The 19,664-nt window shown below is 43.8% G+C and overlaps 1 protein-coding gene across 4 annotated transcripts in view; it reads right to left on the reverse strand.

Moving 5' to 3' along the window:
• Window positions 1-19,664, reverse strand: part of LOC135916881 (adenylate cyclase type 8-like) — a 729,759-nt gene that overhangs the window by 66,933 nt on the left and 643,162 nt on the right. For all 4 annotated transcript variants that reach the window (XM_070535961.1, XM_070535965.1, XM_070535964.1 and 1 more), the window contains exons 7-8: window positions 9,535-9,646; window positions 5,054-5,181 (exon numbers count right to left, since the gene is read on the reverse strand). In XM_070535961.1, coding sequence (XP_070392062.1) covers window positions 5,054-5,181; window positions 9,535-9,646 — 240 coding nt within the window. The remainder of the gene's footprint in view (window positions 1-5,053; window positions 5,182-9,534; window positions 9,647-19,664) is intronic.

The following is a 19,664-nucleotide window of genomic DNA, read 5'->3' on the forward strand; positions in this document are numbered from 1 at the left end:
ATCCAGCGGAATGACGTTCAAGCCTCACTGCGCTTAAGTTTAAAAGGTCACGTCATGTTATCGTCTTGTTTAGGAGCAGAATAAACTGAGAAGGAAAGCGTCGTTATCGTTTTTGCAAGGTTCTTCGAAGCCGTGGAATTAAATATGATGCTTACAAACGTGTTTCGAAAAAACTATACGTTAGTTTTCTGTCACAATGATTTCTCCTCGTCTTCTTCACGTGGCTGCTTCTTATATAGAAAATTAAAATAAGGAAAGCAGCTATAGGCAGATAAAGAAGAAATGTAAAAGCAGAGATGCGAACCACAGGTCCGTGAGTGCAATGCTCATACGATATCTTTCTAGGTCACTTTGTTCGGCTAATATCTACGCCCTGTTAGCTTCTCAGGGCCTCTCATCTGTTCCCCTTGAGGAATCAATTACTTTCAGAATAACCCATTTTAAGTAGACAAAGACAAAAGGGATGAAGAAAAAAAAACGGTGTTTGGAAAGACACACGAGGAGGAGGAGGAAAGAGAAAAGAAGAAGGCAGGGAGGTTAACCAGAATAACGTCCGGTTGGCTACCCTACACCGGGGGAATGGGAAAGGGGAAAGCAAAGATCACAAGGAGAGAGAGGAGGGAAGGAAAGAAGGAAATTGTGGCAAGTTCGCTGACGCGTGTGGAAAGACACAGAGGCCCAGGTGAACACTGAACCTGCTTATGCCTTTCTCCTAGCACCACAGATTTAAACCTCAAAGCTTTTACATCTTAACCGCACTCTCACAGTCGAGGCATCCATACTATGAGTTATTCACTACATCATGTTTTTAGAGGTAAGTTACAGAAAAGCAATGGCTAACCATATGCTTTTTTTTGCGCCACTGCAGATACAATGAAAACTTAACATATTTTTTTTCAATAAATATGAAACATATATACGCTACAACAAGACAGTGCCCCGTGGAAACAGGTTGCACCGAAGGGAAATCTTAGCAGGACCAAATAGCCACAAAGACACAAACCATCACAACTACCTTTGCAAGAATATTATGCTATAGGAGAACACTACCACCCTTTGTCTCAATTTTTCACAGACGGATTAAAAATATTAACCAATGTAGATGCGCCATGGCAGGAAACAATATACCGGGTCCGTCTCGCGAAGTTTCATGCACCCCCCCCCCCATTATTTTTAGTAATGTACATGTACATCATTGTTAGTAATGTACATGTACATCATTTCCTAAATATCGTAAAGTTACTTTGATCTATAATCATTACTGGTTTCTTGAGCGCAGTGCAAGCAAGATGATCTATAGGGGAAAAGAAATACAGTGTCTAGTGCAGAAAGTCTTAGCTGAAGGTGCAAGGCATCAGGAATATGAAAGTGTGTTGGATACCGAGCTATGCAATTATGAAAGGAAACAAAAAGCGCGAGCGCGTTAGCAAATGCGGCCAGTGATTTGCCGATAAGAACTTTCCTGATACGACAACAAGACCATAGATTATACTTAAAGGCGAATATCCGCGAATCTTGTCAGCCTGACTGCGATGAAGAGGCAACGACAAGTTCCACATGGTGAGATTAGTATCAGAATGGAGAAGCTGTCGGCACAGCGACTGTTTCTACAAAGTTGTTCTTTGTCGCCTTAGCATAGGACACAGAAGATTAACCCATATACTACTGCTACTAAATGAACAACGGCCTGTATACCCAACATGATGAGAAACTCTAACAATTATTGCAGATTTTAATTTCTTGTTCACAGTACAAAACGAAAAGAGGAACATATTTTACTGCTGTTCACTGATATCAGATACCACTACACCCGGCACTTTTACCCGAGTACAGTAGTACTACACGTCATACCAACTAGTCCGGCTGACAACTGTTTGGAATGCAAGTATGCGTGGGTGGGCGTTTTTTGTATTCCGATTATACGTCGGGAGAGAAAGAGAGACAAATTTATTTACAGAAAGGCAGAGAGGTCGGCTTGAGCTATAACTTGCTCTGGCCTACTACTCTATACTGGGGTAAAGGAACGGGGAGGGAAAGGGCTGATGAATAATGATGGTGGTATAAGGAAGAGATGCGTATATGCAAATTCAAAGAGTTGTAGCATCTCTAAAGCCGTGCGTCCAGCCCAGTGGCTTGGAGAAAAGATATAGCGGCACTTGTTGTCAGGGCTGCGCTGTTTGCATTGGGCCAAGGACCTCAAAGAAACTCGTCTGACAGCGACCTCTTATGGATCTTTGCAATGGAAGAGACCAGTTGCTGTCGTTCTTGCGCGTACGCGGGACACACGCAAAATATATGATCAAGTGTCTCCGGCACCTCACAGTATTCACAGTTTGGGCTAGTGTCACTGCTACCTATCATATGTGTATAACGGTTGGTGAATGCCACACCAAGGCGAATCCGGTGCACCATGCTCGTTTGGCTTCTTTTGAGCTTGTGAGGCACATGAAATTTCATTTCTTTGTCCCATTTGTGTACTCTCTTATGTCGTCGATCAGGTTGGGTCCAGTGTTCCGACGTACGGTTGCGTATTATGCGACGAAATAGGGCGTTTGTGTAAGTTCGTGAGAACGCAATGCGTACTTCAAAGCATTATCTAAAGCAGTTTTCGCTTCAGCGTCTGCCTGTTCATTTCCTATCACGCCACAGTGTGAAGGTATCCACTGAAAGGTGACATTGTGGCCATTTCTAGTCGCGTTGTCAAGATGCTCTGTAATTTCCATAGCCATGGAAAAATACGGGCCCCGTCCGAGGACACAGTCAATCCTTTGAAGAGCTGGCTTGCAATCGCAGAATATCGTCTATGTGTGAGTCGCATCAACGCATCAACCTACTGGAACCAACTACGAAACAACGGTCCTCACAAAAAGAGAGCCGCGAAAGCATTATGGAACAGATGCGCCCTTTCCAAGAAGTCCTCACGAACTTTGCCGGAGCCTATTATGTGTATAGCTCAATTATAGCTCGTTATGTGTCACTGCTGGTATTTATCTTTGACTGCAATAAATAAATAAATAAATAAATAAATAAATAAATAAATAAATAAATAAATAAATAAATAAATGTAGAAGAGGTTTCGTCACTTTCAAAAGAAATGCGCTACAAACGAGAAACCAAGTATATTTTTGTACAAAAGTAGGCAGGACGCGATGAGCCTTGTTTACTGTCAATAACACACATAATAGTGCAACGCTTCCCGGCAAGCTATATGGAATACAAGCTCTTGCTGTGATATATGCATCACCGCTCCTCTATGCAATGATCGTGGTACGAATGTAAAAGGCAATTACATCAGTTAGGCACATAAATATTTAGCACCACAATGCGAGAGAGCGAAATACCACAAAATGCTATGCGTGTTGTGACGCATAAGAGCCGTAAATAAGGGATTAGCCTCGCATAAGTTTTCGTCGAAAGACTTCCTTTGCGTAGGCAACATGCTGAAGTGCAAATACGTTCCTTAGCTCCTTTGAACTGTACGTAATAGCCACTGTGCAGCACTTTATGGTCTGGGTTAGAAACCACCCTCCACCCTTCACCCCTCCATGCACAAACGCACTTCACATACACGCAAAAGTGGCATTAAAACCTGCATCGTCAAACTTGTTCGCGGCAGTTCATCCACAAGCGCCAAGCCTCATTTTCAATAACGTCACCTGCCCCTTTTGCAGTTGTCAAAAGAAAAGGAAACATTCTTTCAAACTTTTTCTTCAGCGTAGTACGCGGATCTTGCATTTTACTTCACTACTAGCTATTTTCACAATCTACAATATTCCTATTAAAGGCCGGCGACCTGGGCATTTGGTCCTTCGACTTGGCCTCCATATTTACAGCTACAGACAGTGGAGGGGAGCGCCGGCCAACGACTTGAGTTGACGCTGTGGTTCATTAAAGACATTTGGCGATTTCTCCATTACGACGTATAGCAACGAGACGCTCCTAGCGTCTCCTCGAATGCACCGGGGACGCCTTCCTCAAGCTCCTCCTCCGAATTGCAGCGTAGGCTATAGGAAGAGCTACATGTGTAGACCGTGTTGCGAGTGGGAGATTGAGTACGCACAAACCTGCCACCAATATTCGATTCTTCTTAAATGTCGCTTGAACAACACCCCACACTCCTGCTAGCTTTACCCGTGACGTCTTTTTTGGGAAACGGTTCCAGCAGAACCGATCAGCAGACACTTTGGTCACGCGCGACGAGATATCGAGCCCTACTCTTCTAACGTTCCTCCTTTCTCTCCATTCCCGTATTTTTCCAGTTCAACATGATAAATTATGTTTCCTGTGTATGTAGATCTGCTCAAGTACATTCAGTTAGCGTTACCAATATCCTCGAGATAAATAGTTTATAATGAATAAAACTTGCCAGTACTTATAGCTGTGTGACTGGAATGTTTAGGCCGGCATAAAAAATAATAATTGAAGACAAGGTATCGTAGGATGACGAAAAGCGATGCTATGATAGGCGTGAAGTTAAAACCTAGAACGACAGCATCCAAAGTACAAAAGAAATGGCGATGTGATATTCTGAACTTGGCAAAAGAGAAGTTCAGAAGGTCATGCAATGCGAGAAGACCTTCTCGGCGTTCCATACAGAGTAAAAAAGTAACATAAAATAAGAGTAAACGCTGACGAAAGGAATACTTCGCGGTGGCGGAAGACCAGGCGCATAGTTTACACTATGACATATTGTCCGCAACATAGGTGGCATGGCGTGAGCAGTTCACGCATGACAGACGCCACATTTGGGGCCCTTTAGTTTCTTCTTCTGCTGGGACACCAGTTGGGCTGGTCGTGTCCAGTATGATGCTAATAAAACTACGCATCGTTATCAGCGCGACGTAGTGCGCAGTCATTTCTAATTCAAAGATCCAAATAAGAGATTATCATGAAGGCGACTACAGCGAAAACGCATTAGAAGGTTAAGCACGAGCAAGCCAGGAATCGGAAAACACGTACTCTCCGGGGGATCTGGTGTCATATGCCTTGTGAAAATCGGGAAGGTGAACGCGGCCTCACGTTCGTAAACACACGGAGGCAAACAGCGGCTTACTTGATTACTTGTATCATGTGCAATCCCATCTCGACGCAGCAGTGCGCGTGGTCTGGGCGAGCGTGCGGAAGGCCGCTGACGCAGTAGTAGCAGTCGCCGAGCAGCTTAATCCGCAGGCAGTGGTTTTCCTGCGGGAAAGAAAGACGGTACGGCCATGTCGAATACTTTTGCAATGGGCATTAGGTGCATCAAAGCGGGCCTAAGAAGGATTAGGGTTGGGGAGAAACGGGAAGGGGAGCAGAACATTCTGATTGAGTCTTTTTAATCAAGGAAGTAGTACACTTTTCTGCGGGTTCTGTTATGATAATCCCTGAAAATTTCTAGGCGAATAAAAACGGATTACAGCGTCTATGGCAGACTCTCCCAAGCTAAGACCTCTTTGTTTTTTTTTATTGCGCGAATACGTGCTGCCGCAAAATTTAAATTAAGCTATAAAGGGCTGGGTCCTGTATAAAACTCGGGAGCGCCATGTACAAATGACGGTGTGTTCGTTGGAGAAGGTCTGGTGGACGGCCGAGGTGTAGGCTCACGCTTCGTAATTGGCGGGCATGGGTAAAAATATACGATGAGTGTATCTGACGGCTAAAAACGGGCTGCCTAAGAGTTTGAGGATGAGAAAAGAATGTCTCAGTTTCGTCCGAGGGACGGAGCATCGATTACGATAGAAAATTAGTAGACAGGAATACGAAGTAGGGATAGTAGTTTCACCGCCGTATCAACTTGGAAACGTTCGCGTACTTATTTAATTGACCAGCACGGTGTCAGCGCGCACAAGCAAACATGAACATATCACACTCGATGAGCGCGGACACTCACTGTCAATACTCTGGTGTGAGCAAGCGAGGCAGCAGCAGCGAGCGAGGTGACCTTCGTGCTGTCTATCGCTTCAATGCAAGAGCGACGAGAACACAGCGCGCACAAAAGTATGAGCCTTCTGCGCATATCTTTCGAGATAGGACGAGCGCGCACGCGGTCGCGCGGTCGTGCAAAGGACGCATTTGTTGGCGAAGTCTACCCAAGCGAAGCCGAAGCCGCGCACGCGCACCCCCTCCCTCTCGCGTCGCCTCCCCGCCTTCTTCCCTATCGCGCGCGAGATTATTATTAGTTCCCCTTGTGCCCGGTCGCGAAATACGCAGTTGCTGGCAGAGCGCCCCCCAACGCCGTCCCCCTCCCTCCCTCCCTCCGTCCAACATACCTACGGCCTTTCGCGCGATTAAAGACGGCGCGTTTGCTCTCCGCTTTCCTTCTTCGCGCGCGACAGATTGAGCCGCGATCGTCGGCTGCCCTCGCGTGCTTTCACTCGCACATGCAGCAAACGACGCGCGACGTCGGTGTTATCGCCTCGGACATTACACGGAACTTTACTGCGATAGCGAGAGCAAGAATGCGCCTGGAGTGTCCATATATTTGCTACCGCAATAATAAATTCGAAGAGACGCTAAGGATGGAGCGGAGAACCGACGTAACGTTAAGATACATGAACGCGGGGGTAGGCATGGATGTGTTCGAGAAGTCGAGTCACGAGCAGATCACATGGCTTTTGTTAGGACATTAGAAGGTGAGCCGAGGTTAGGGCAGCGCAGTCGAGAATGATAGAGAACTAGGTGGGGGGGGGGGGGGGGGCATGATATCAGAAAACTCGCAGGCATATTGAGTAAGGGGTACATAAGGGTAATTGAACATCGCTGAGAGAGGGATAATAATGAAGAAATTATGTGTAATTTGCACGTGTCTAGAACATCTTAACGCATACTTGCTTTACGTTAACGTTTGTCTATTCTATTACCTCTAGCTATATGTAGAGGTCATCACATTATCACTGATATACGCACTATAATCAGCAACGTTATAACCGGTCCATCGAAGATTGGTTTCCAGTCTTATACACCTGTGTTACTGCGGTTACATCGGTGCCTCTAAGCAATAACTTCCGAAAAATTGGAGTCTTTTTCTTAACCCCGTATTTCGCCCATGCTGGGCGCTTTTACATTAACTCAAGGTAATAGACACTTGGAAGTTACAATTTTAAACAAATCAGCAGAATTTTCGATGTAATGTAAGTGCTAACGATGATTCGTCATTCTCCGATCGTTTAATCAAGGACACAGGGGAACATGTTAATGATTTCTATAGGCACGAGAACATCCTAGTTTTGCACTATTTTTATAAGAGGGACAAAAGGGACACACTCTAAGAACAGTTTACACCCTTTGGCTTGCCCCTTCTGCCACACAAAAATAATCGTCATCTGCCTTGATGCGTTTCCTTTCTTTATCGCTGCGAGCCCGGAACTTTCCAGTAACGAACTACACGCGCGTTATCAGCACAGAACAGTTTACACCCCTTGGAGTGCCTCTTCTGATAACGCGCGTGCCGTTCGTCACTGGAAAGTTCCAGGCTTGCAGCGATAAAGAAAGGAAACGCATCAAGGCAGATGACGATTATTTTTGTGTGGCAGAAGGGGCAAGCCAAAGGGTGTAAACTGTTCTTAGAGTGCATTAACATTGGAAAACAAGAAAAACAACAGAAAGAAAGACTCAAAGAAAAATATTTTTTCTATTCTTTACTTATGTATATAGTAAATCACTGCAATGCTTACTATTGCAATGTTGACATAGGCTCCTTACGCCCTTCGCTGCTGTGTTATCTTACATGATGCGACGGAATAAACCACTGGTGCATAGCGTGTTCTTTTTGCTTCCATAATCTTTCGTGCGCGTGTTTAAGTGGTACGATGTTTTTTTTTATATGTTAGCCTTTTCTCGTATGTAATAAACAAAAATAAGGCATTGCTAGAGTACTGGTAAGGAAGTATAAGGTTTTTGGTTCGAACCCACATAAAATCATGGACTTTTTTTTTAAATTTTGCTTCAGGAAGCCGTGATGTCACAGAGATATCGCTATGCATAGCTCATAATTGCTTATCGCAGAAAACATAAATACTAAGAAGACGTTGGTGCCCGCAACACAAGAACTTCGTTCTGATCAGTGCAGTGTTTCTTGCAGTGTACTTCTACTGATGGCCCATCGTTTCTGCAAAACATAAATGAATTCGTTTGTGCCTGATCCGTTCAGCATACCTCACCATCAGAACCACTAGTCATAGCGCAAAAAGGAAACCACAATATTTACTCCCTACTAGAACACATTTCACTAAAACAGAGCTCATCGCACAATAGTCCTCACTTATAACAAGTTTTCTCCATGTTACAGAAAGCCGAAGGGCATTTTATGAGTTTCTTATGCAACAAAGAAATTGATCAAAAATAAAAAAAAAATTTCTACGCGGAGTTCCAGATTGCTGCTTAAATCCGAGCCTCCACTTTCTTGACGGTAATGAGGTATTGCTTGTGGGACATGCGAACGTGCTGTTTTCTAGGCTGGCATTAGCCTGGAGCAGGTTTTATCTCAAATGAGAAGGCAGTAATGCTCGCGGAGTCCTCGTCCCCCTTTATTCGGAGCCTGCATATTGCGCCATAACGATGTAACAGCCTAGCGGCTCCCTTTAGGCGGTTACTTTTGCAACCTGTGCTTAAGAGGGGATTATCGTATTCACGAAAATTTCTTAAAACGTACTCCCTCACGCTTCATGTCGCTGAGCTCTCAAAAATTTCGCAAAGGGTTTATTATATTGGCTTCCTAATCAGTGGCTCCAGATTTCAGAATTAACAGGAAAAACATGTTGAAAAATGAGAAAAACGTTGCCGACGGCATTCAGAGCGCAGACCTTCATTAGCACTCTAATTGTCTACGCGCAAACTTTTGCGCGTAAAGCAAGAAGTTTCCAGCAGATGGCAAGAACGCAGGCAGAAAGGCCGTTAGGACAAGCGGGCGAAAATTGGACGAAAGGTCTTTAGCTTCTAGCGAAATGCCTTTCTAAAGCCATGTTTAAAATAATAAGGGTGTGAATAACTTTCAACACGTTTCAATATGCGAGAGCGCTTCGAAATTACTGAGCCCCAAATGCCTCAAAGGAGTACTGAGATGATGTCTTTTTTTATTCTTATTTTCTTTGTTTTTGCTTCGAATGAGAGTCCTGAAGCTCGAAACTCTATAAAAAGTACAGCAAAGTGTACAAGGCCGAGTAGGTCACGGCGAAGAATAGCAGTGAAGTTTAATAACGCAACAAATTTCATAGATTACGGGATGCTTGAAATGGTTAGGTGCGTAATATGAGTAGCTGGAATGAAAGTGGCCATTCAGGAGAAGCCCGCATTGAACGCAGTGCAAACTTGCAGTTTGTCAGTTCGCGAGTGCACGTTAGTCAGTGACGACGTACCAATAATCTTGTTAATTATTATTAATAATTCCTTCATCGGGCTGCAAACCTTTTAAGGTGACGCGGAAACACTTGCATAGAGAAACACAGCCACTGAGAACATGTTTTGTTCGTATTTTTGTTTTCGACTATGTAGGATATACTGAGGAGGCAGGCAAATAATGTATTTCTTCTTGTTTTGTTGTTTCTTTCTTCCACTTACGTTTGCAAGACGGTCGAAGCGAGCAAACAGGTCGTTCAGAACTTTGACCAGTTCTTGGGCCGAGCACCTTGAGGCCAGAGCTGTGAAACCTTGTATATCCGCAAAGAGGATGCTGCAACAAAGAAAGAAACAAGAGAAAGAGAGAGAGATGAGGGAAACTTATTCCGATCCAACGCAAATGTTGCTATCGACGCGGAGCGAACCTTGAGTGAAGCGGTTCAATAAACGCTATAAATCTGTTCGTCTGGGGCACCTGCGTTTTGCAACTACACCAGGTGTTCCCGCGTACACTTTCCAAATTTTTCATTTAAAGAAATTGCCTGTGGCGGATAGCACAGTTCAAATCCATGAGATCGTTTACTTGAAGAGGCGGACATTACTTGCCCAAAATACTGAAATGCATAATCGACTAATTTTAAAAATCACTATTTAAGTTTTAGCTAATTACCTTGTGGCACACATTGCAATTAACAAATTCTACTCGGGGACTTCGCAAGGTGGATTCACTTGGAACGAATTCTCAGAACGACACCAGTTTCGAAATATCAATTCCCGAACTTTGCGGAGAAATGCATTGGCATTCCAGTTAATGTGCTTCAATTCATAAAACGACGTTTTGTTAAGAAAGTAAGTGGAACGACAAGTGCATTTTTACTGCAAGTTTGACGGTGCATTTCTTGTAAATGGTGTCAAATTTGTTTGAACAACGCCCAAACAACGTTCCACGTTGAAGAAAATGGAGACAACTTGATCATTTTTCTTTCTGCCCATGAAGAGTACATTAGCCAAAGAATGCAATGCAATGTTATTTGAAATATAATAACCTAGCGCGCAATTACCTATTCGAGTATTTAACTATAATTATAGTTATTGACGATTGTTCCATTGACCTATTCGCAGGTGAAACGTCACCCCAGCGTTTCAAGAAAAAAAAAAAGGTATTGGTTTAGCGCTTCCTTTCAGGTAGCCAAAATCAGCATTTCAGAAAACTAGCATATCAAATATGATACGTAGAGCTTTGTGGGATTCACGGAATGTGAGATGATTTCAATCTTCACGAACAAAATTTCTTTCATGGATAGTTCGCGTAGAGAAGTTGCACGCATGAAAAAATAAAGAAAAGAAATGACACGACAAAATATGTTTCCACAGCCTGCTTTCCGATAGTCCAAGTCTCATGTGCACAAGCTGAACCACACGCGCGCACAGGCCATCAGTTCTAACATCGAAGTAAACGCGCAAATGCGTAAATCAGTGTACGGGAAAGATCGAGCCCACAAGAAAAATAAACAGGCCACTGGTTGCGAATACCACGAATGAGTTTTCTAAAATAAAAGAAATGTTGTAAAAGGATGTACGTGAAGCGCGCAGCACGACATACAAAAGAAAGTACCGTAGCATAAAAATGACATCACGTTTAAACAAGAACACATTTCTTTTTTTTTTTTGCAATGCGCTAGTCTTAACTTAGCATGCGAAATCAGGCTTCGAAATACGGTGGACATACACTGACTGGTCTGCACGCCCAGAGATATAACGCCCCGGCTCGTTCCAAAAACGAGCAGCGACTACGCGCACGCAAGAGCGTAGAAATTGGCAGACGCCCGGCCACCGCCGGGCAGTGATCAACTAAAAGCATCTCACTGCGCTGGCATGCAAGTTGCTCGACATCGTCGCTGGCGCGGTTTGCAGTTTATGCATGCCATGCGATGCAGCCAGTCCCACGTCATTACTTGCGGCGTAGTCCGTATCGCGAATGGCCCATTGCTGCCTCACCCCCCGACACTGCTACTACAGGCACAGGCGCGTCGGCATAAGGGGTATGGGTGTGGTATGGCTTTCATCGGTAGTTAGGGAGCATGCAGCTTGATCGCTTTCGACCAATTTGCAGGAATGTCCCGTCGTTTCTGGACGCAGAATAGCGGTGAACATTGCTTGGGCGTTCCGCGCATACAGATAACGAGGATAGTTCTGTTAGCGCCTATTTCTGAAGCATAATGAGGTAGACAGGAAAGGAGAAGGGGAGGAAAGATAAAGCTGTATTCCTTAAACGCTGTTCGCGCGCATGCGTAGTAAACTTTTTCGCTGTAACTATGCCTTTCGTAGCGGAATGACTGGTGCATGTATGTTACGAGCGTCCACTATGCACCGTTCAGAGGGTGATGTCGTCGAGGGTCGTTGTCCTAATCTTGCTACTGCGTTCTCTATTTTAACTTTATTGGGGATTCATGCACAAACCGTCGAACATCGAGCAAATTTGTTGCCCGAAAGAGCAATGTAGTCTCAGTCAGTGCCATTCCCTGCATGCCTTTTGACCACGAATACTGCAACCGTCTTGTACCATTCTTGGCAGTATAGTAATTATCTCTGTCGGACTCCGCAGTACGCAGTTTAAGGAAAAGATGCAGTCTTCTTGGCCACGTCTGTCTGGTTCTTACTATTTTATCTATCTATCTATCTATCTATCTATCTATCTATCTATCTATCTATCTATCTATCTATCTATCTATCTATCTATCTATCTATCTATCTATCTATCTATCTATCTATCTATCTATCTATCTATCTATCTATCTATCTATCTATCTATCTATCTATCTATCTATCTATCTATCTATCTATCTATCTATCTATCTATCTATCTATCTATCTATCTATCTATCTATCTATCTATCTATCTATCTATCTATCTATCTATCCATCTATCTATCTATCTATCTATCTATCTATCCATCTATCCATCTATCTATCTATCTATCTATCTATCTATCTATCTATCTATCTATCTATCTATCTATCTATCTATCTATCTATCTATCTATCTATCTATCTATCTATCATTTTCCAGCCACAATGCTTCGTTTGAAGTACGAACTTATCCACGAAAGCAAATTGCCGTTGATTTGCAACGTGAACGGAACTGTGTGTACGAAAATAAGTTATGGTTTCATTTGGCGCGTTCCAGCCAACCTTCCCAGTGGGCTTCGCGTCTTCACTTTTTGCGAGAATGCCTTCTCATCTTCTCGCAATTGTGTTGAAGAACGTGATGTAACAACAGGAAAACACGTGCGCTTCCGTATGTAGTTCGGAAATTGTATTAGTACGAGGCTCAAGAGACCGAGAAAGATACGCATATTCGTTACGTACAGCCAGTGTACGATTACAATTACTAAAAACCATTGGTGGAATGATGCATAAGCCATAAAAGCGAAAGAATATCGGAGAATATCTGCTTTTGCATGTCTCTCTCATTCCTCAGTGCTTCACCCCTCTCCCTCTTCTTCTTCCTTAATTGGAACGGTGAACATCAGTTATGAGATTACTGTGTTGGCGCTGATCTTTCCCTCGCTATAACGCTGTACGCCAGCCCGCCCATCCGACCACTTTGCGCGAACATAATGCTTGCTATGTGCGGACGCAAACACAACCTGTTCCCAGTCCAGCGGAGGCGTTCCTATGAGAATCGGCAAATACGTATACAGTATCTCGTTTATGCTTGTACTTGAGGTCTAGAGCACATGCCTTTACTTCATGTACTAGTTCTCCAGGAATTGTTCTTAGCATATCTGTTACTTTTTGCTACAAGGTACCTCGATTATGTTGCGCTCCATCTTCACATACATGTTTACTCGCAAGCCTCCGTGTTCTGCTGCCCCTGAGTGGGGTAGCAAACAGGACGTCTGCCTGATTGACCTCCTTGTTTTCCTTCTTCTTTTTTCCGTTGTCGAGTCATCGCACCAGAAGAAGGTCATGACACATGTGATTCTGCTTTCATCTTTCTGTCTGTACCTGTCACCCCCAATGTAGGGTAATGAACCGCATATTTTCCTCACAGCTAAACACCTTGCCTTTCGCACCTTCTTTTACCCTCAATTTTTTTTTTACTCGCGAAACCAACAGAGCAGTCATAGACTCGTAAGTACTCGAGTGGTTAAAACTTGAGCTTGATAGTTAACCGTAGATACTTGGATAGCAGTATCAACATTATTCATGTTAGAGGTTTTGGGCGGTGGGCGGGTCGCTCAATCCAGAGCCCCGCTGGTCTCTGCGGTTCCTTGGGCTTGATCTAGAAAAGCTTTCTGGCTCTCTAGATCTTCTCTAGCGAGCCAAACCTCTCACTCCCTGTTACTCGGCATTTGCGCCGTAAAGGGCGAACTGGAATTTGGAGGCCGTAGTTTACACGTCCACGTGACGTGGGCAAGAGTTGGCCGCTGCTCGCACCAAGGACAGACATCCGTATAGAGTGCAACGTGCACCTTACTAAGTATTTGGAGGTGTGGATAAGTGTTTGTCTGTATCCAGCGCCAGTCCCTGGACTGTACTCCCGCAAGGCCGGGACGTGGGCGGCTGTATTTCTGTCTCACTTTTCTTTAGTTTTCGAAGATGTCGTGTAGGTGGATCGGGGGTTCCTCAAAAGGTCTGACCGGGGCTCCGATGCTTATTCCTCGACCAGTTCGGTGCGCCCTCTCGTTTCCCTCAACTCCGGAGTGCGCCGGGCACCACATTAATGTATAGTGTCATTCTAGGGTGGTGCCTAGCATACTGTGAATTAATTTTGTATAGGATGGTACCCGTCATGAACGGATGGCATGCTGCCTGGGAGTCAGTCACGACCAATACAGATTGTTCTTTCGCCCCTGCATCTCAAAGGGCCAGCACTATGGCTGCTGCCTCTGCGGTGCAAGTTGAAAGGGTCCCAATGGAGGCTGTTATCGCTGTGGACTGATTGAGGGCGACTATTGTGATTGTGTCTGTTGCCACTTTACACGCATCCGTGTTGCATATGTCTGGATTTCTTCCATATTTGTTTCGTAATGCCTTTGATCGCGCCTTTCTTCTGCTTTGGTGGTGTTCCGTGCTCACATTCTTAGATTGGTGAAACTAAGAATTTTCTCTCTTGTTAGTATGTGTAGCAAAGCTGTTTCTTCCACACCGTACGGCGCTCTTAGGGGATCCCCACCTTTTGAAGCAGAGTCCTTCCTTGTTCCGTCGAATTCAGATGTTCTCTCTATTCCACGACCACCGCAGTGGCGTGACCTTCATATGTGTTGTAAATACAAAAAGCCTACAATCTCTCGGTGTTCATCTTGTTTGGTAAACCCAGGGCAGGCTTATAAGCTGCCCTGATGGTGCAGTGTATTTCGGTCGTTTCGGTCTCACATAGGTTTTAAAAGGGGAGGCTATATGTCACCCTGCTGATAACAAATGCATGAGTCTGACCATCTCCGCTTCTCTGAAGCCATTTCGTTGTTTTGTGCCTCTGTTGATAATTCGGGCCACATTCATTGTGGTTTGTTTTAACGTGTCTAGCGTGTGCGGTACCCTGGCATTATCTTGTGTCCACATGCCTACTGTTCTGAATATTTCTACCTGTCTAATCCGCTGCCGGTAAAACATTAAGCTTAAGTCCGGGTGCTCAGTTATCCTCAAGCATTTGGCTTTCCCTCGTATATGTTCCGATTTTTCCGGTGCACATTTCATGCCTGCCTCCCGAGAAGTGTTCTGCTTTCTCAATCGCCTTCTGCAGCGTGTCCTGCTTTTCCCCGTATGAGCCTCTGTGTGCCCATTGCATGATGTGTTCTGCATATATGTCGAGCCCGAGGTCTTAATCCTCCAGGAGAGCTAATGCGAATTCCTGCGTTCCTATATTGAAGAACAGCGGGGATAGGATGACCCCTTGTGGAGTTCCTTTGTTGATTAGTGGGATGTGTGCGGATCTCCTTGACCCTACACCTATCGTTGCCGTTCTGTTCTATAATAAATGTCCTAAGTAATTGTATGTTCGTTTCCCACATCAAGTTTTCTCAATTTCCTCTGGGATAGTGAGATGCGAGATGGTATCAAAGGCTTTCTTTTTTTTTATGTCTAGTGATACGATTACACTTTCCTCGCCTACATTTGGTCGTTTGAGTGCCTGCTCTTTAAAGAGTAGGAAGACGTCTTGTGCTCAAATGTGTGCTCGAAAGCCGAACATGGAATGCGGAAAGAGTCCCGAATATTTGATATGCATATTAAGCCGCGTTTGGATTACTTTTTTGAAAAGATTTCCTAAGCAGGACGTGAGTGACATGGGTCGTTCCTTTTGGATGTTCTTGGGTGTTCTTGGTTTAGGTATGAGGATTATGTCAGCTTCCTTCCCTTCCCGTGGCACTGTACCAACGTTCCATATGTTTTCGTTAAAGAAGTCCTTTAGTTTAGCTAATGTGTCGTGAGTCAAGTTGCGAATCATCGCGTTCGTGTTTGGATCACTACCTGTGGCGGTGTTGCTTTTGACTGACTGTGACACTGCATAAACCCCTGCCGTTTGTTTGTCGTTTTTGATGTCCCTGTATACCCGCGAGGCGGCGTCTGTATGTGATGTTTGTTCTGTGCCAACATAAGTCTTCTCGAGGTGTTCTACTAGTTCCGCGTCTAATCCCTCGAGCTTATTACTTATTTGTTGCAGGGTGTTCTTCACTACCATTGTGGTTGGTGTTTGTGGGCTCCATTATGCATTTCAACAAGCTCATTTTTTTTCTTCTCTTTATTCTCTTTAGCATGGAGGGTGCCTTGTAGCGAGCCAGAGAATTGAAGCTAATTCTTATTGTCGAATGTCATTGCGTACTCGTTTGCCTGCTGTGTTAGTTCTGCTATTCAGATTTTGAGTTTCCTGTTGTGCCTCCGTATCTTTCACATCCTACTTAGGCTACGTCTCGCTCCACGTAAGTGTAGAATATGTGTATCAACGGCTCACTTTTCTATTGCGGTGTTTATTGTGCGTGTAGTTTTCTCGTGCATCTGCCGCAGAGCTTGCGCCAGATTAGACGGCGTACCGAGCTGAACAAATACTTGAACCGAAATGAAGAAGCTCCAAGCAATTTTTTTTTATTTAAAATTTTGGTTGAAGTTTCTTTATTCTTTAGTTTAGTTGTTCCCAACCAGGCAGATTTCTGTGGCATGTTTACCTTTGATTGAATAGAAAAGTGTTGTGCTAAAGACTGCGCAAAAAAAAAAAATGTTACCTCTTTTGGCAAAGGCACGTGATTGGGAGTTAGTATATTGCAGGAGTGCATTTGCAGGAGTAACATTTGAAAGAGTAAAAGCACGAAAGCGGTACAAGCCACTGCTATAGTGTCTTCCACCGGTCTCGCGCTTGTACTTGGCCTATCTAGCGGTGCAAGCCACCATAGTAATGGCTTGCTCCGCTAGACAGTCCCAGTATATTAGCTGGACATCCATGTAGTGAGAAGTAAATTTCTAGACTAATCAAAATAATAACTTAGTCTCCATGAGTGGTAGAGTACTAATTATTTATTAGCGTTTAACTTTCCGTATTAACAAAATTTTTCCAATCGGGACGCAGCAGGGCCGAGCTCCGCACCCTTTCGTATTAGAACGTTTTAACGCCTTCCTGAGTCTAAGCAGACTGGCAATTTTACACTTCAACCCCATCGCAGTAGTACCGCCAGGGCTGGTAGTTGATCCCACGACCTTCATGTGTGGCACATAAGATCATAACTACTTAGTCACCACCACTCTTTGATATAAAAGTAATTGGGAGCGAAAAAAAAAGGCTAGCAAACGCGCTAGGCATGAGGTGATTATATTTGTGCATAGAAGGAACTAAGTTTCTCGCATCACGCTACATAGTTCTTTGCTCCATGCCGTTTATTTGTTGTGAAGAGCATCTAATATTTATTGACTGGATTGTTACGGCTTTGAGTGAAATTAAATGTCGACGAGTAAGAAGTGTGGCCCAAAACTTAAGAGGCAATCCATCACTCGACATGGTAAAGCTTTGTAACAGAGCTCCCTGCATGTGTAAATGTTTTGTTTCTCATGGACTCTCTCGATGTTGTGGGTGTTTTATTTTTTTCGATAGCGCCGCGAACCTGACATAGCTGAAAAAAAAATAATATGGTGATGACGCATTCATGGATTGGATAAAGACGTCGCGAAAAAGTTAAGACTGGTGTGATGGAGTGGATGAGGACCTCAACGACTAAGAACGAGGTAAGTTAGTTGCGATGAAATTACTTCTTTATTGATTGATCAAGCAGCGCAGCGAACTGTGAACACAGGCGGCCCCTAGCGTTCGTGTCGAGAGCTTTATGTTTATTTATTTCCTATTTCGCGGGTGCTCATTAATAATAACGAGGCCCGAAGAAAATAAAGTCGGTTGTCACGCTCGTGTGCGTGTACTATATATAGCTCCAGCGGTCTTTCATATTTCTCTCTCTCTCTCTCTTTTTTTTTTGCCCGACAAAATAGATTACTAGCGAAGTGGGGAAGGCTCCAGTGTGATTTTTTTTTTACAGAAAACAAAGCTCGCGTAATGCTTCGAGTAAACCATTTTTAACTTCTCAGTCTTCGTCTTCCGACATCGTTACCGCTGAAGCGCGTCATCAGCGAAGTCATAAAGTTCTGCAATAGCTTTTGGGGCGCATGACTTGCACATTTTTCGCATCAAAACATTAATTCAATTCAGTATCACGCTCGATGAAAATATATATATCCGCAGACAGGTCTAAAGCAGTATTTTTCCCCTTACAGAGTCCGTTCGATTTATTCCCTTGAAAACGTCCTTAATTTCTAGTTCTCTTCTTTATATTTTCCAATACAAAAGTCATTATTTATCAGTTCTTTTTCCAGAACAACTCCGTCCGAACATTCTCCGAAGGACAGTCAACGATGTAGCGGGAAAGCTTGCTAATTCTTTGCACGTAAACCACATCGTATGACATTTTGAAAGGTCACCGTTCTTCAAGAAAGGGCAATCACTTGTTGGGGGCTATACCAGCGAGTCAACGAACTTCTTGCTTGCTAGCTTGTCATATTGATTGACTAAGCCATCGATTCATTCGTCTATACAATGATTGATTGATCGATAGGGAAATTGGTAAATGCTAGCAACAAATGCGTCCCCAGCCTTCTCGAGAGACCGCCTCTATGTGTCGGCCAGCCGCATCAGCAAAATATTCGCGAGCGGTGAATGGAACACGGATTTACAGCGAGCTAAGCCTCTCCTGGCTAGGCTGTCCTTGAGTTTTCACATTTATTCTGCCCTCGCCTGCGTAGTTTTTTCCTTCCTTTCTGTTTCAATCAGCCGCGACAGTCTAGACCTAGCGCCTAAAGGGCTCATCGCCTTGATAGCGTTCTCACTATACAACGAAGTTTCGAAACCGATTTAGGGCCCGCGATGGGAGGTGAGGTTACAATGGTTTTTTAACACTAAACCGACAAGGCCACAGAGAAAGGCCCAGAACCAAAGATGTAGCTCGAAGCCAACCCATTTCCCTATTCAAATACACGTAAAACGCGGAACAGCTCGCATCAAACCGTCGGACTGATTTTAATTAATTGGATTACATCTGAGAGAGGAAGCTTAATTCTAACAAATATAGGAAGCAGAATTTTGATTTAGAGCCTCGTACGTTTTTACTAATGTTGCTGAAAATTCGCAAGTAAAAAAAGCAACAACAACTCAAGCACAAAGTTTACAAATCTGCAACTTTGCACAAGGAAGAGCTATCGCAGTTCTGTAAATTACATCCGGTGGGTCATACGAAGTGGATAAATCTCATATCTCAGTGTACAGCTTACATGGAAGTTTTACAATGCTTACGAGGGTTTTACAAATTCCCTAATAAAAATGAGCTGTATATATTTGACAGGGGTGCGTATTAAATAATATTTTTCTTTCCTTGTTAGGCGGCCCAATAGAGGCAGTTCCGGAATTGTGCTATTGTTCATTATGACTGAATCACAGAATTGAAAACGTGGTACTCCAGCCTTTTCCATATCGCTATATTCAAAAATTTTTGGTAAGAAATATATGGTGACCTAGAGAGAAAAATATTTTCCTACGGCCACCAGAACTTAGCATTTAATTTTATTTGCAACCAATAAAATCAATATGGGTGCAGTGTACGCCGAGAAAAACGGTTTCTCCGTTCCCATGTATTTAGTTAGATACCAGCTCCCGAGCTCTGCTTCCTTGCAACCTCAAACTATACAACTGAGCCGCTAAGACGCAAGATCGAGGCTGGCACGAATAAAAATAAAAATAAGGAAAACAAGGCTACGTTCAGGGTAGTGCTTGTTTCATTGCAATGGATGTCCGCTCAATGTAGGGATAATACTGAGTGTTT

Source organism: Dermacentor albipictus, chromosome 3 (assembly GCF_038994185.2).
Source record: "Dermacentor albipictus isolate Rhodes 1998 colony chromosome 3, USDA_Dalb.pri_finalv2, whole genome shotgun sequence".
NCBI classification, from domain to species: Eukaryota; Metazoa; Arthropoda; class Arachnida; order Ixodida; family Ixodidae; genus Dermacentor; species Dermacentor albipictus.